The following is a 15291-nucleotide window of genomic DNA, read 5'->3' on the forward strand; positions in this document are numbered from 1 at the left end:
CAAAAGACCGTAGCACATACCGCCGTAGAGGAAACGCCACTGGAGCTAACCACATCCTTACATTCTACTGTTACTGCACATACAGATGTTTTACTGAAAACTGCCGTAACTCCTGTTTGGTCCGAAAATAGATCGATAATGTCAAATATTTTACTTGACGAGGGAGCACAGAACTCATTCATAACTGAAGATTTAGCTAGAAAATTAGAAATTGAGTCCACCGAAAAGATTGCACTGAAAATATCTGGATTTGGAGGAAACGAAGGACAAGTTCGTCATCTTGACAAAGCAAACATAGCTATTGAAACAGTTGATAATCAAAGAATAGAAATAGAAGTAATAATTGTACCGAAAATTGCCGCTCCTATTCAGACAAAATCCCAAAGGGAAATCAGAGCACTGCCATACTTACATGGTTTACGACTCGCACATCCGATATGCGCAGAAGACAAGTTTAACATATCTTTATTGATTGGCGCAGACTATTACTGGTCAATAGTTGAAGATGAAATAATAAGAGGAAATGGACCGACCGCAGTTAAGTCGAAAATTGGTTATCTCTTGTCAGGACCCGTACTAACTAAGAACGGAAGTACTTCAAAACAATCGGCAATGATGAATATTTTAACTGATCACAGAGCCGTTGTTTGCGACTTGGAAAAGTTTTGGAACTTAGAATCGTTGGGGGTTTCAGGAAGCGATAATATTAAAAGTCAGTCTGAAATTGTAAGAGAATACGGAGAAAAGTCTATTATACTAGAAAATGGAAAGTACACAGCTAAGTTACCATGGAAACCAGATTTCCTTCCGCTGCCGCATAACATGGAATTGGTTAAACAGAGGACAGGTAGCGTTATTAGGCGTTTAGCAAACAAACCTGATTTACTTAAAATGTATGGAGATATCATAATGGAGCAGGAGAGAAGACATTTTATTGAAAAGGTTCAGGAAACAAATCTTCCTACCGATCGACCCGTACATTATATCCCACATCACCCTGTTGCCAAGGAATCATCTACTACGCCAATACGCATTGTTTATGATTGTAGCTGCAAAGATGGAAGAGGTAATCCAAGTCTAAATGAATGCTTAGAATCACACCCACCTGTTATGAATGACATTACGGGAATACTTATGAGATTTCGCGCTAAGAAATATGCTACAACTTCAGATTTAGAAAAGGCATTTCTACAAATACAGCTCGACGAGAAAGACCGAGATGCAACGAGATTCTTATGGCTTAGCGATCCTTCAAACACATCAAGTCCGCTAATAACATATCGCTTCAAGTCCGTACTTTTCGGAGCTACATGTTCGCCATTCATTTTGAGCGCCACACTTCTCAAGCACTTTAAAGAAAATCCGGGGAAACTTTCAGATACACTTGAAAATGGTTTATATGTGGATAACATTTTAACTAGCTTTGATAACGAAAATAGCGTAATAGATTATTACAGGAGATCGAGAGAATTACTTACGAAAGGCGGATTCAACCTACGCTCTTGGAATTCAAACAGTCCAAAATTACAAGAAATCGCTAGCAAAGAACAAACCTTAGACAAAGATGAGCTTACTAAAATTCTTGGTATGCAATGGAACGCTAAATCGGACAAGTTGTTTTATCAAAGTAACACGTTCGAGATGGACAAAAAAGGAAAACTAACTAAACGATATATTTTACGGCAATCATCCAAGATTTTCGATCCGTTAGGACTATTAAGCCCAGTTACTGTAAAAGCGAAAATCTTTATGCAATCACTTTGGAAGCTTAATTTGGAGTGGGACGAAATATTACCGGAAGATATCCAATCAAAATGGATATTAATTTCACGAGATCTGGCATCGAGCTTAGAAACAGAGATTCATCGAAGTACTCAGACACAAAACAAGAATAACACAAATTTACCAACTCTTCATGTATTTACCGATGCTTCAACTCATGCGTACGGCGCATGCGCGTACATCATGTATGACAGAAAACCAACAATAGTAATGGCAAAGAATAGAGTTGCGCCTATCAAGACTATAACTTTACCAAAACTAGAGCTCATGGGGGCTGTAATTGGAGCAAGACTTGCTGATCATATTTGCAAAAACTTTCCGGAAACTTTCAGTGAAATACAATTTTGGAGTGATAGTCAAATCGTACTTAGTTGGCTTGCATCCGTAAAACCACAGAGACAATTTATCAAAAATAGAATTGAAGAAATTAAAAGTTTGTGTGGAGATAATGTATGGAGATATTGCCCTACGAAAGACAATCCCGCAGATCTGCTTACACGTGGTATAACATCTGAAGAATTGCAACAGAACGAAATATGGTTTAGTGGACCTAAATGGTTAAACAGCAAAGACGATTGGCCGACATGGAACGGAAACAATGTAACGTCTAGTGTATGTACAACAATGTCGGAGAACGATGACAAAATTGAAACAATGGAGAATAATCAAAATGTATGTATTGGTATAGGAGAAATCATAGATATCGAACGGTACAATTCTTATAGAAAATTAACCCGAATTACCGCATATGTAATGAGATTCGCAATAAACTGCAGAGCAAAGGAAACTGAACGAAAGAAAGATTTATTACGTATTGATGAAATTGAAAATGCAAAATTCCTATGGATAAGATATAAACAAGGTAAAATATTTAGTGACGAAATAAATTGTATAGATAATTCTACAAAACGTAAAACACTTGTGCGACAATTAAAGCTCTTTCTAGACGAAAAGCAATTATTACGTTGTGGTGGTCGCCGAATAGACAATGCGACAGTAGGAGAAACAGTCAAGTTTCCATATCTGTTACCGGCAAAGGACCGTCTTACACATTTGATAGTGTTAGAAGCACATGAGAACACACTACATTCAGGTATAAATATCACTCTAGCATACATACAACAAACATTTTGGATTCCGAAATTAAGACAGTGCGTGAAATCTATATTGATGAAATGTGTAACGTGCCGAAAAGTAATCGGAAAATCTTATCCCGCACCAGAAATTCCACCATTACCAAAGGAGAGAGTTCAAGATGCTACACCCTTTAGCATAACCGGTGTAGACTTCACAGGAGCGCTAACGATAAGGAACAGACACAACGAAGAATCGAAGGCTTACATTTGCCTATTTACATGTGCTGTCACTCGAGCAGTACACTTGGAATTAGTTTACGATCTCAGCGAGGAATCTTTTTTATTGTGTTTCCGGAGATTTGTAAGTCGACGATCAGTGCCGAAAATAATGATGTCAGACAATGCGCTAACATTTAAAGCTGCTTCAAACGAAATTTCACGACTTTGCAATTCTAGAAAAGTTAAAGAAAATATTCAGAATTATGGCATTGAATGGAAATTCATCCCAAATAGAGCTCCATGGTTCGGGGGCATGTGGGAAAGAATGATTGGCTTAACAAAAACATCACTTAAGAAAGTATTAGGACGTGCACATGTCAACGATGAGACTCTAAGGACTGTATTAACAGAGATCGAAGCCACACTCAACGATCGACCAGTGACGTATATTTCAACAGATATCAGAGATCCGGAGCCGCTTACACCATCCCATCTTATACATGGACGTAGGATAACAACTTTACCGTATGTATCGTCAAATAGTGCTATTGACAATCTAAATGTATGTGAATTAACACACACAAACTTGAACAATCAAGCGATACGACAGAGACAATTGATTGAGAACTTCTGGACAAGATGGAAAGGAGAATATCTTACTTCATTGCGAGAATATCACCAAAGAGCTGGAGTCGACGTTCAAAAGATTAAAGAAGGCGATGTCGTTCAGATACACGACGAATCGAAGCGCGTGCATTGGAAACTTGGAGTTGTGCAGGACACTATTAAAGGCAAGGACGGTTTAGTTCGCGTTGCTATGGTGCGTACCAATTCAGGAGTTACAAATCGACCCGTGACGAAACTCTACCCATTAGAAGTCAACAGCATGGAATGTTATCTGAGACGAAGTGAACGAAGAAACTAACGTGTGTGAACAGACTTGTTAATTTTTCTTATTTGTGAAAAGACTGTCAAATTCAAAGAGTTTTTTACGTAATCTAATAATTTAATATTTTTTTAATTATTTGTGAGATCAATCTATTTTTTGTTCTTTCCGCATGCCACTATATATCACAGCTAATGGACATTGCATCTGGTGGCCCCGAGTATGTCGGTGATTTAGAGACAGTTTAACTTACGCGTCAAACGTTAACACTACTTTTAACGCCGTTTCCATTCACATTGTTAACGTCATCATATCTTCTGTTAACGTTGTTCTATTGTTATGTATCATGTTACTATATTGAGTTGAGATTATACGATCAAACGAACCAGACGTTGTTTTACTGCCTGTCCAGACTTTAAGTTAACCCATCCGTCACAAGACATGCTAGAATGGGTACTTAAGTACCATGCAGAAGACATGATGAGCACTCTATTTCCTACATGGTATGTACATGTATATGTATGATACATCTATAATTCCTACAATAAACTAATATCTTTTAAAGAAATCTTATTTTTTGTGCCATTTTCCTAACACTCTAGAACATAACTATTTCTCAAGCATTCCTATCTCTGTACTTTATTTCTTATAACTAATGGCAACCTTACCCTATCTCTGTACTTTATTTCCTGTAACTATTGGCAACCTTACCCTATCTCTGTACTTTATTTCTTGCAACTAATGGCAACCTTACCCTATCTCTGTACTTTAGTTCTTATAACTAATGGCAACCTTACCCTATCTCTGTACTTTAGTTCTTATAACTAATGGCAACCTTACCCTATCTCTGTACTTTATTTCTTGTAACTAATGGCAACCTTACCCTATCTCTGTACTTTATTTCCTGTAACTATTGGCAACCTTACCCTATCTCTGTACTTTATTTCTTGTAACTAATGGCAACCTTACCCTATCTCTGTACTTTATTTCCTGTAACTATTGGCAACCTTACCCTATCTCTGTACTTTATTTCTTGCAACTAATGGCAACCTTACCCTATCTCTGTACTTTAGTTCTTATAAAAGAGGGACGAAAGATACCAAAGGGACAGTCAAACTCATAAATCTAAAACAAACTGACAACGCCATGGCTAAAAATGAAAAAGACAAACAAACAACAGCACACACGACACAACATAGAAAACTAAAGAATAAACAACACGAACCCCACCAAAAAACTAGGGGTGATCTCAGGTGCTCCGGAAGGGTAAGCAGATCCTGCTCAACATGCGGCACTCGTCGTGTTGCTTATGTGATAACAAATCCGGTAAATAGTCTAATTCGGTAGGTCACATTCAGGAAAGGGAAGGGGATTGTAGTTACGACGTAAGGAACATATCCGCTATCATTTGTGATACGGTTATTCCATAACGGTCAACCAACTCGTGATGGCTACCTTACCCTATCTCTGTACTTTAGTTCTTATAACTAATGGCAACCTTATCCTATCTCTGTACTTTATTTCTTGTAACTAATGGCAACCTTACCCTATCTCTGTACTTTATTTCCTGTAACTAATGGCAACCTTACCCTATCTCTGTACTTTAGTTCTTATAACTAATGGCAACCTTACCCTATCTCTGTACTTTATTTCTTGTAACTAATGGCAACCTTACCCTATCTCTGTACTTTATTTCCTGTAACTATTGGCAACCTTACCCTATCTCTGTACTTTATTTCTTGCAACTAATGGCAACCTTACCCTATCTCTGTACTTTAGTTCTTATAACTAATGGCAACCTTACCCTATCTCTGTACTTTATTTCTTATAACTAATGGCAACCTTACCCTATCTCTGTACTTTATTTCTTGTAACTAATGGCAACCTTACCCTATCTCTGTACTTTATTTCCTGTAACTATTGGCAACCTTACCCTATCTCTGTACTTTATTTCTTGCAACTAATGGCAACCTTACCCTATCTCTGTACTTTATTTCCTGTAACTATTGGTAACCTTACCCTATCTCTGTTCTTTATTTCCTGTAACTAATGGCAACCTTACCCTATCTCTGTACTTTATTTCTTGTAACTAATGGCAACCTTACCCTATCTCTGTACTTTATTTCTTGTAACTAATGGCAACCTTACCCTATCTCTGTACTTTATTTCCTGTAACTATTGGCAACCTTACCCTATCTCTGTACTTCATTTCTTGCAACTAATGGCAACCTTACCCTATCTCTGTACTTTATTTCTTGTAACTAATGGCAACCTTACCCTATCTCTGTACTTTATTTCCTGTAACTATTGGCAACCTTACCCTATCTCTGTACTTTATTTCTTATAACTAATGGCAACCTTACCCTATCTCTGTACTTTATTTCCTGTTACTTATATGGCAACCTTACCCTATCTCTGTACTTTATTTCCTGTTACTTATAGCAACCTTACCCTATCTCTGTACTTTATTTCTTGTAACTAATGGCAACCTTACCCTATCTCTGTACTTTATTTCTTGTAACTATTAGCAACCTTACCCTATCTCTGTACTTTATTTCCTGTTACTTATGGCAACCTTACCCTATCTCTGTACTTTATTTCTTGTAACTAATGGCAACCTTACCCTATCTCTGTACTTTATTTCCTGTAACTATTGGCAACCTTACCCTATCTCTGTACTTTATTTCCTGTTACTTATAGCAACCTTACCCTATCTCTGTACTTTATTTCCTGTTACTTATAGCAACCTTACCCTATCTCTGTACTTTATTTCCTGTTACTTATAGCAACCTTACCCTATCTCTGTATTTCTCTTCAAGCTCTTTTTGTTTCTCTTCTTCCATTCGTTTAAGTTTAGCATAGTAACTGTAATGGAATAACATATTTTGTTTAGTAAAATTCAAGACTCAATCCACCGAACTTCAGAATCAACCCCAAAATATATAATATAAGTGATTAACAGTGGAAAAATCGTTTAAAAACAGTTTTCTTAGTCAAGAATGGTTATACACATTTTTTGTAACTTGAATACCTAGGATACTAAGATTCCTGGAATAAACCTTAATATAGCTGTAAAACTGATGAAAATATTGTCCAATCTTAAGTTGACTTAACCACCAAATAAATTGCTTCACCCAGCGCAGCTAGATAAAACTGCAAAGGTCCAACCCTGAACAGTTGGGGCAAAAATGGACACAAAATTGCACTGGATACAGGTCTGAATTTGGATTGTAATTTAATATTTGACACATAATAGGTTTCTTACACAGAATAACTGTAGTCAAAGAACTTAGAATTGGTTATATGATTTGAATTTATATTCAATTTTTTGCTTTTGTGCAATACACTATGCTGTTGTGAATTGACCCAAAACCTCTCAAAAAGACAAATTTGCTTCCCTACAGGCAGGGATGGGGTAATTGAAAATGTAATGGTAATTAAGTGTAATGCATTACAATTTTCCATGTTATTGAATGTAATGTGTAATTGAGCATTTTTTTAATTACTTGTAATGGTAATTTAATTAATTACAATGAAAAAAGCATGTAATGCTCAATTACTTTTGAATTACATTTCAATTACATGTACTTTTATGGTGTTTAAGATAAGGATTTATGTTTAATAATATAAATTGTAAAATTATATTTATTTTTGAAATATTGATATCACATACTTTCTGTAATTTATTCTTAAGTTTTTATATTACTTATTTGACCAACAGTTTTTTTTTCTGAATAGTCTTATGATTTGAAAAAATACATAAGTTTTTAAGAAAGATCTTTAACTAAATAGATTGAAAATCAATAAATTACCATGTTAAACAAAAACAAAAAAATGTGTGAAAATCTTTATGAAAGTTCATTTAGAATTTAAATTTACTGCACACAATCATTTTGTCAAATTAGTATACACAAAAGGATTATAGAGATAAAAAATTAACAGCTGTAAAAACAAACAACAATTAATCAGATTAAAATGTCCAGGGGCATTATGCCACTATTACATGTATTTTTATTTAATTAGCAAAATATTGCTAAGGTATAGACATTATATACATTGTTTGTACTAAAAATTATTTTCAACGTTGTGACAAGCATACCTTTTAATAATTATTAAGAGATTTTTTTTTTATTTATTTATTATTTCTTTATTCATGCTATGTTTTATTTAACCCTTTCACCGATTGCTGCCCAGACAGAAGCTACTCTGAGACGATGGCTTCCCTGGCTACTTTTACTCAAGTGGGAGACCTTCATAATAAATGTCAATAAAAACTTGTTTATAGTTATTTGTGTATTTATTTCATTCACTAACATCATGTTCACAGTTTTGTTCATGTTTTGATAATTTTTTCTTCATATAATATTCAAATTTTCAAATTTTCGGCATTATCTAGGTGAAATTCTCAAAATTCTGCTCTAAGACCCCAAATCGTAATTTTTTAACCCAAAACGGCAAAATTTTGAAAAATTTTAGGAGGCTGTGCAAATTCCTCACACTCTTTTCCAAGTGTTTTGTATATAAAACGACATTTTATGTCCAAAAAGTATACTAGTTTGGCTTCAATTCTTCCATATTCTTTCAAAAAAAATGTTCCTTCATTTCAAATTCTCGTAAATTCTGTAAATTTCGTCGGATTTTGACACGGTTTTCAACAAACGGAAGCGCCATGTTTACACTTTCATCCGGGTATTCATCAAAGAAAGATAACTCATGTTTGCACTGTTTTGAGCGGGAAATATAAAAGAGGTATTCCGATCCCGGTAAAACGGGACTCATCGTCAGCTGTCTGAAGCGTGAATCCCAGTAAACTGGGACTCATCGGCAAAAGGGTTAAATAACTTCATTTCTGAGATGTCAAAATACCCATTAATGTATTGGCAAGTTAATAGGAACTAATTTCCTTTTTTATCACCACATCTACAGATTATGGAAGTATAATACCTCCATGTTCTAACCAAGCGATGTATGCCACATTAGCTAGGTCCTATAGAAATACTTTTGAGAATGGCTGTCAAAGTGTACAGACCAGAGAGATGCAGACTAAATGACAAAACATTAAAATTACTCATGATTATCAAATGCAACGCTTAAACTATGTTTACATGAATATTTTACACATACATTATACATACATGTATAATATTGGTTAACAAATATTATGATGAAATGTAATGTGTAATTTAATTAATTACTTTAGACTAGATATTCAGACTATTTGACAAAACATTAAAATAACTATATTAAATGTTTATCAAATGCAAGGCTTTAACTATGCTTACTTGAATATTTTACACATGCATTATATAAACATGTAAAATATTGTTAAAAAATATCATGATAAAATGTAATGTGTAATTTAATTAATTACTTTAGTAAAGTAATTGTAATTTAATTAATTACATTTCAAAAACTGTGTAATGTGTAATTAGTGTAATTGACCATTTTTGCAATGTAATGTGTAATTTAATTAATTACATTCCAATGTAATTGACCCCAAGTCTGCCTACAGGATTTAAATATGAAACATATACAAAATGTATGGTGTCTATGTACATTTAATCAGTACAAAATCAATTATATATGATTGATAAATCATAGCACAAACATCACCTCAAATATATTTCAGATAATCATAAATCAACTTTCTTATTAGGTGTTAATTTACTACTGGTGAATACTGAATCTTACATTTTCTTTTTCCTTCTTCTGGTGCCTGCATCATCATCCTCATTGTCTTTGGGTAATTCTCTGGAAAATAAATTCAATGATGAACAAAAATCAACTAAAACCCCAGAAAAATTGGGTCAGTTAGGTTAACAATGGTTTCTATGTCTTTAGATTAAACTGTAATCTTGGTTGTTTTTAAATCACATATTCTGTTCAATAATGGAACAAAACAATTTATGTATAATTTTCAGACTTATGAATCTTTATGTATTTAGTGCATTGCTGTTTGTCTTTTATTGTTTTTGTCCATGTCTTTTCAGTTTGTTTTTTATAACTTCCACAACAAAGTTTCTAATATAAAACTAGTTCTAACTGGTGACATGTCTGCCAGCTGATGATTATATGTAGATATGGAATCATAATGGGCTCAGTACATTTGTGGATCAAGGATTTTGAAAAAGACAATGCTCAGAGCACTTTTAACAAGTCTATGCAATAACCATGTATTAAGCTTCTTCAGGCTTTTTTCATATATTACTAGTGTGTTCTTAAACTAGATGTCCTAGTTACAGAGGTCTTACAATAGAGTAATGGTGCTGTTTTTATTATGATCAGATTAATATTGTAGAACAGTGGCAGTTGGTCTCTAACTCTTCATTTTAACTCTGGGGATAGTTGCCTCATTGGCAATCATACAACATCCTTATTTACATACCAATAATATCGTCATAGTTCCTGAATACTTACAATATTGTATTACTACTACTACTTGAGTGTTTCTTAGGGACAGATGAATGCTGCTGATGTTGTTGATTCTGTTGATGATGATGTTGTTGTTTTGCTGCTGGTCCTGGCCCCCGGGGGGTCATCATCATTTTCCTAAAGTCATCATTGGTCAGTGGATGTCTAAATATACATTGTAATAAATAATTATAATATATAATATATTACTGACCCTGTAACTTAACATGATAATCAAAATTGATTTAATTTTTTTTTTTAAACATCAAACAAAAAATAAGAATCCATAAAAAAACAAGAGAAAATCTCTTTAGACAAGTAGAACAATATGGTATTTCCTGGTTATTTGACATAATTTCACCATATTTGCCGAATTACAATCATGACAATTTTAGAAACTATTTTTCAAATATCATCTGGATATGTTATGTATGTTGGGCCTGTTATTTGATAGCAGTTTGATAGTCATATAAAAATATTTGAAAGAATTTTGACAGCTTATTAATAGGATTATGTATCGGTATGACAGTGAGAGTTTATTTCTATAAAAAGTTATTTTAAATCATATAAAACTTACCCTTCATCCTCATCATCGCTATAGTGATGATTTTCTGGAGGAAGTGGATTTGAGAAAACCTCAGAATCTCCTTCTAAAATATACAAACATTAAAATGATCTTAGACTATCTAGAGGCTTCTAAAATATACAAACATTAAAATGATTTTCTAGAGGCAATTTTTATCTAATTTGAAAGTTTAAGTCATATCTAGATCTGTTTAGTTCAAGTTGAAATATTTTCTGTATTAAAAATTAGTAACCATGAATTCATTATTATACATGGGATATCAATTTTCAGGGATTTCGTGGGCAAAGGTGATCCATGAATGAAATGTTCAACAAAATACAAGTTTTCTATACATGCTATATGCTTGCAAGCAGACTTTGGCAAAACCATGAAATCAAATTTCCATGATTATACAATTTTTCCTTAATCCATGAAAATTGGTACCCACAACTTTCAGTGTCCAGTGCCTAAGACCACTCGACCACCTAGGCTATATGAAATAATAAAGGAAATTGAAAATCCTTGTTTATCAAAACAAATTTGAAAATGTTGTTTTATCATTAATCCATCAAAGACAAGTATTTCAACAATAAGGGAAAATTATTATGTCATTGAACAAGCTTTCCATACAACATGTGTTTTCATAAATTCCAAGAATATACATGTATACCATATGAATATCTGAATAGGTTTATTAAATTTGTACATGTTGTATCGTCACTGTATGCCCTTAATATTGATATTTCTTTTTAAAAAGTAGGAGGAAGGTACCCATGGCGAACAAACTCAATGGGCAAACAAACTAAGGGGTAATGGCGAACAAGTAATTAGGTGAACAGACCTGATACCCTTTAAGATCAGCTATTTTGAAAAGGATGTCAGAAATGTTAATTACCATGCAGCCGTATCATTTTTAAAAATTATTATTATTATACTGGAGAGCATGATTTTTCTTGCAAAATCACATGTCTCCACTGGGTTTTGAACCTGGGACCTCTGTGTTACAAGGCAGCTTGTTAACCAACTGAGCTAAAGAACTTTCCTTAGCTCAACCACTTACGGCTGACTAAGTATTTAACACATGACAAATGGGGGATGTGTTTCAATGCCAAAAAGTGCTATATGTCCTATCCATAAACAAAAAAGTAGACAAATTCTATATGCTTAATAAACACATCCTACAAGAGGTACAAGTGAACCCATACTTAGGACTCCAAATCTCAAACGATCTGAAATGGAGTATCCACATAAACAACATCAGTAAGAAAGTCAACACAACCTTGGGCTTCCTTAAGAGGAACTTTCAGAGGAATGTACCAGAGCCATGTAGGAAAGTAACATACATATCCCTAGTAAGATCAACAATGGAATATGGTGCAAGAATCTAAAACCCATATATATGAAAGGGGATATTGACAAACTAGAACTTATCCAAAACAGAGGCATACGATTCATTTAGAAAAATTACAGGAAACAGGGTCTATAACTAATATGAGACACCAGCTCAAAATGGAGACACTAGAGGAAAGAAGACACAGCCTCCATCTTATCCTGATTAACAAGGTGGTTTAGGGTCTGGTGCTGGCTCTACCAGCGAGAATTTTGTCATACCAGCACAACCTAAACGAACTATCAAAGCCAAAACATATTTTAACTGTGAAACTGACAATATCATTGAATGTCAAGTTATCAATAACACCAGAATATTAAAGTACCAAATAGCAACAAACCACAGTATAAACAGTGGTCTCGCTAGCCCAAAATAGAAGGGCGCCGCGCCCTGGGTGCCCTCAGCTGCGCCCTGGGTGCCTTCATCCGCGCCCTTCTGCCCTGACGTCTTTTTCCAAAATTATCTTGTTCCGTTTTGGTAAAATTTTGTTTCATCGATTTCTGATCTCCAAGTTAATTACATATATGACACCTGTGTGATTGCCCCCAGGTTAATCATTTTAATTATTACAATCAATTACAATGATAAAGACTTCAAAGGTGTTAATAACTAGGTAATTTAATTAGGACAATGTATCTTTTTGTCATACTTCTGATGAATGTGTCAGCGAGTGTGTTTAGCTTGGGTCGGCATTTTCGATCTCCAAGTCACAATGGAAGAGCGTATATAAATGAAGACTTTCATGACTTTAGAATTGAATTTAAGTCATCAAAATAAAACTATGCCTTTACAGAAATGCCTTCCATCTCAACTTGTTAGCGACAAGCACAGTTTTTAATTAACCCAAACGTGGTGGAAATTGATTTTGGAGTTACTTCCCCTGTTTTAGCTTATTACAAATTTGTGCTCTAAAAATATTATCTAGTACCAAAAAAGGGAATAAATTACCAATTGAATATATAATAACATAATCATGTTATCTTAAAGATATTAACTGTCTGAACATATTAAAAAATATATATTGCAATTTCTATTTGATAATTATACTTTTAGCAATCCATGTTCTAAACATTGTTAAATTAGTAATGCTCTCTGTTTCAGTTCATATGATGTATTCAAAGCTATAATTCCTATATAGATAAAAAAAAAAAAAAAAAAAAAAAAAAAAAAAAAAAAAAAAAACACATATTCTTTGATAATTGGTAGAGTGAAGTTGAACTGTCATGACTGTAAAAACATAATATGTTGATGAAGATGTACTATATCAATCATAACTACACAAACAATGAAATAAAGACTATAGTACAATAAAAAAAACAAAGAGATTCGTTAACTCGTGATACACACAGAAACTTAGACAAAAAAATGAGCAGTGCCTTTTCTTATCATAAAAAGTGCCCTGCCCTCCACTGGCACCCTGCCCCTTTTGATTTCTAGCTAGAGCACTGATAAAGTTAAACATTCATTTTTTTGTGAAAACAACTATTCACTGAAACCAACTACCAGATAAAGTTGTGGATGCAGGTTTTGTAGAGACATTTAAGACTGCTCTACAAGAACACCGCCCATAACAACAGCGCTCTTCTCTCTCCGTGGATAAAAGTCTAAAAAGGATTTTACAAGTACCACTATACATGTTCCAAGGGAAGCAATCCCGTCACACAGGTTTTAACAAATATATATATATGACATCTTTAAGACAGTCATTCTTCATCAGATAACACATACGTAACATAGGAAATGAAATGACATTACTCTCATATCTCTAGACAAAATAGAAAATCTCTTTCATTATCATCAGAAAACAAAAAGAGAATTTATCAAAAATACATGAATTTTGATAATACAGTCTAAAATTGTAAATAAATGATTTACAGATCTTATGTGTGCTTATTTCATGTGTGTTTGTGGGAAACAAACTTACTTTCTGGCATCTTTGCAACTGCAATGGAGAAATGGAAAAGAATGAGCAAAATAAAAATAATGCAGTGCCTAAAATCTAAAACAAAAGTAGGACTGTTCCGTAAATTATCCGGGTTTATTTATAGCCAAATTGTTTAAATATTCTACGCTTTATTATAACTGTATCAAGATATATGCATAAAAAAGCATTCGAAATTGCTTTATGCTTTATCTGACTTTATTTTAATTCAAAGAATAGATATTCAAATGTGTCTTATTTTTTTCTTATCCGGAAAAAATAATCCGTCAAAATCATGCGAGTTAATTTTACTTCTACTTCCGGAAACAAATTTCATTGGTCAAAGCGGAAAAGTGAAAGAAGAAATTCGAAAATCTGGCGGTCCTTGTGCATATCTGTATAGATAACTGTTGAATATTCCTACATATCTAATGACAAAGTATCAGTTATAGAAAAAAAAATCATCATTATGGCCTTTTCAAAAGCACCATTTAAACGCTTTAACGAAAAGACAGGTGGGTGAAAATAAAGATTCAATATTCAGTAATGATCATCAACTGGTTAATGCCAAATTATTATGGCTTTATCCTTATTAGAGGGTGGTAAAGGGGTGGTGCTTGCACGAAAAAAAAAACGTGAAATAAGACATAATTTCACGTTGAACGTGAAATAATTTCTGTAATGAACGTTGCATGAAAAATAAATACTTTTATTTGTGACTGAGTCACTGTCTTCTTGTATATATTAACTCAGGGATCTCCATGGCCTGTTTAACGATGGCGCCCTGCCATCGTCAAATGACTCGTGCCATTGTTAAATTGTCTTGCACCATCGTTAATTGTCTTCCGCCATCGTTCAAAACTTCGTCGTTTTTTTGTAGCCCGACGCCATTTTGTTTATCAATTATAATCAAATGCATGTAATTGCATAGCCCTTAGGCTTTTTATGTTATAATCCAATACAGTTCTAACGCCTGAGGGATATCCGGATTAAGATCGCTGAGCTTGTACAGGTAGATCAACAAACCAGACAGGAGAATAC

The 15291-nt window shown here is 33.9% G+C and overlaps 2 protein-coding genes across 2 annotated transcripts in view; one reads left to right on the plus strand and one right to left on the minus strand.

The window, feature by feature from the left end:
* Positions 1-14391, minus strand: part of LOC139484562 (protein Red-like) — a 32350-nt gene extending 17959 nt beyond the window's left edge. Inside the window, exons 1-5 of the mRNA XM_071268318.1 lie at positions 14254-14391; positions 10952-11024; positions 10381-10539; positions 9655-9714; positions 6759-6828 (exon numbers count right to left, since the gene is read on the minus strand). Coding sequence (XP_071124419.1) covers positions 6759-6828; positions 9655-9714; positions 10381-10539; positions 10952-11024; positions 14254-14263 — 372 coding nt within the window. The 5' untranslated portion in view covers positions 14264-14391. The remainder of the gene's footprint in view (positions 1-6758; positions 6829-9654; positions 9715-10380; positions 10540-10951; positions 11025-14253) is intronic.
* Positions 14392-14566: 175 nt separating this feature from the next.
* Positions 14567-15291, plus strand: part of LOC139484560 (hyaluronan mediated motility receptor-like) — a 37854-nt gene continuing 37129 nt past the window's right edge. Inside the window, exon 1 of the mRNA XM_071268316.1 lies at positions 14567-14765. Within this exon, the coding sequence (XP_071124417.1) occupies positions 14720-14765 (46 nt within the window). The 5' untranslated portion in view covers positions 14567-14719. The remainder of the gene's footprint in view (positions 14766-15291) is intronic.

The sequence above is a fragment of the Mytilus edulis genome, chromosome 8 (assembly GCF_963676685.1).
Source record: "Mytilus edulis chromosome 8, xbMytEdul2.2, whole genome shotgun sequence".
NCBI lineage: Eukaryota > Metazoa > Mollusca > Bivalvia > Mytilida > Mytilidae > Mytilus > Mytilus edulis.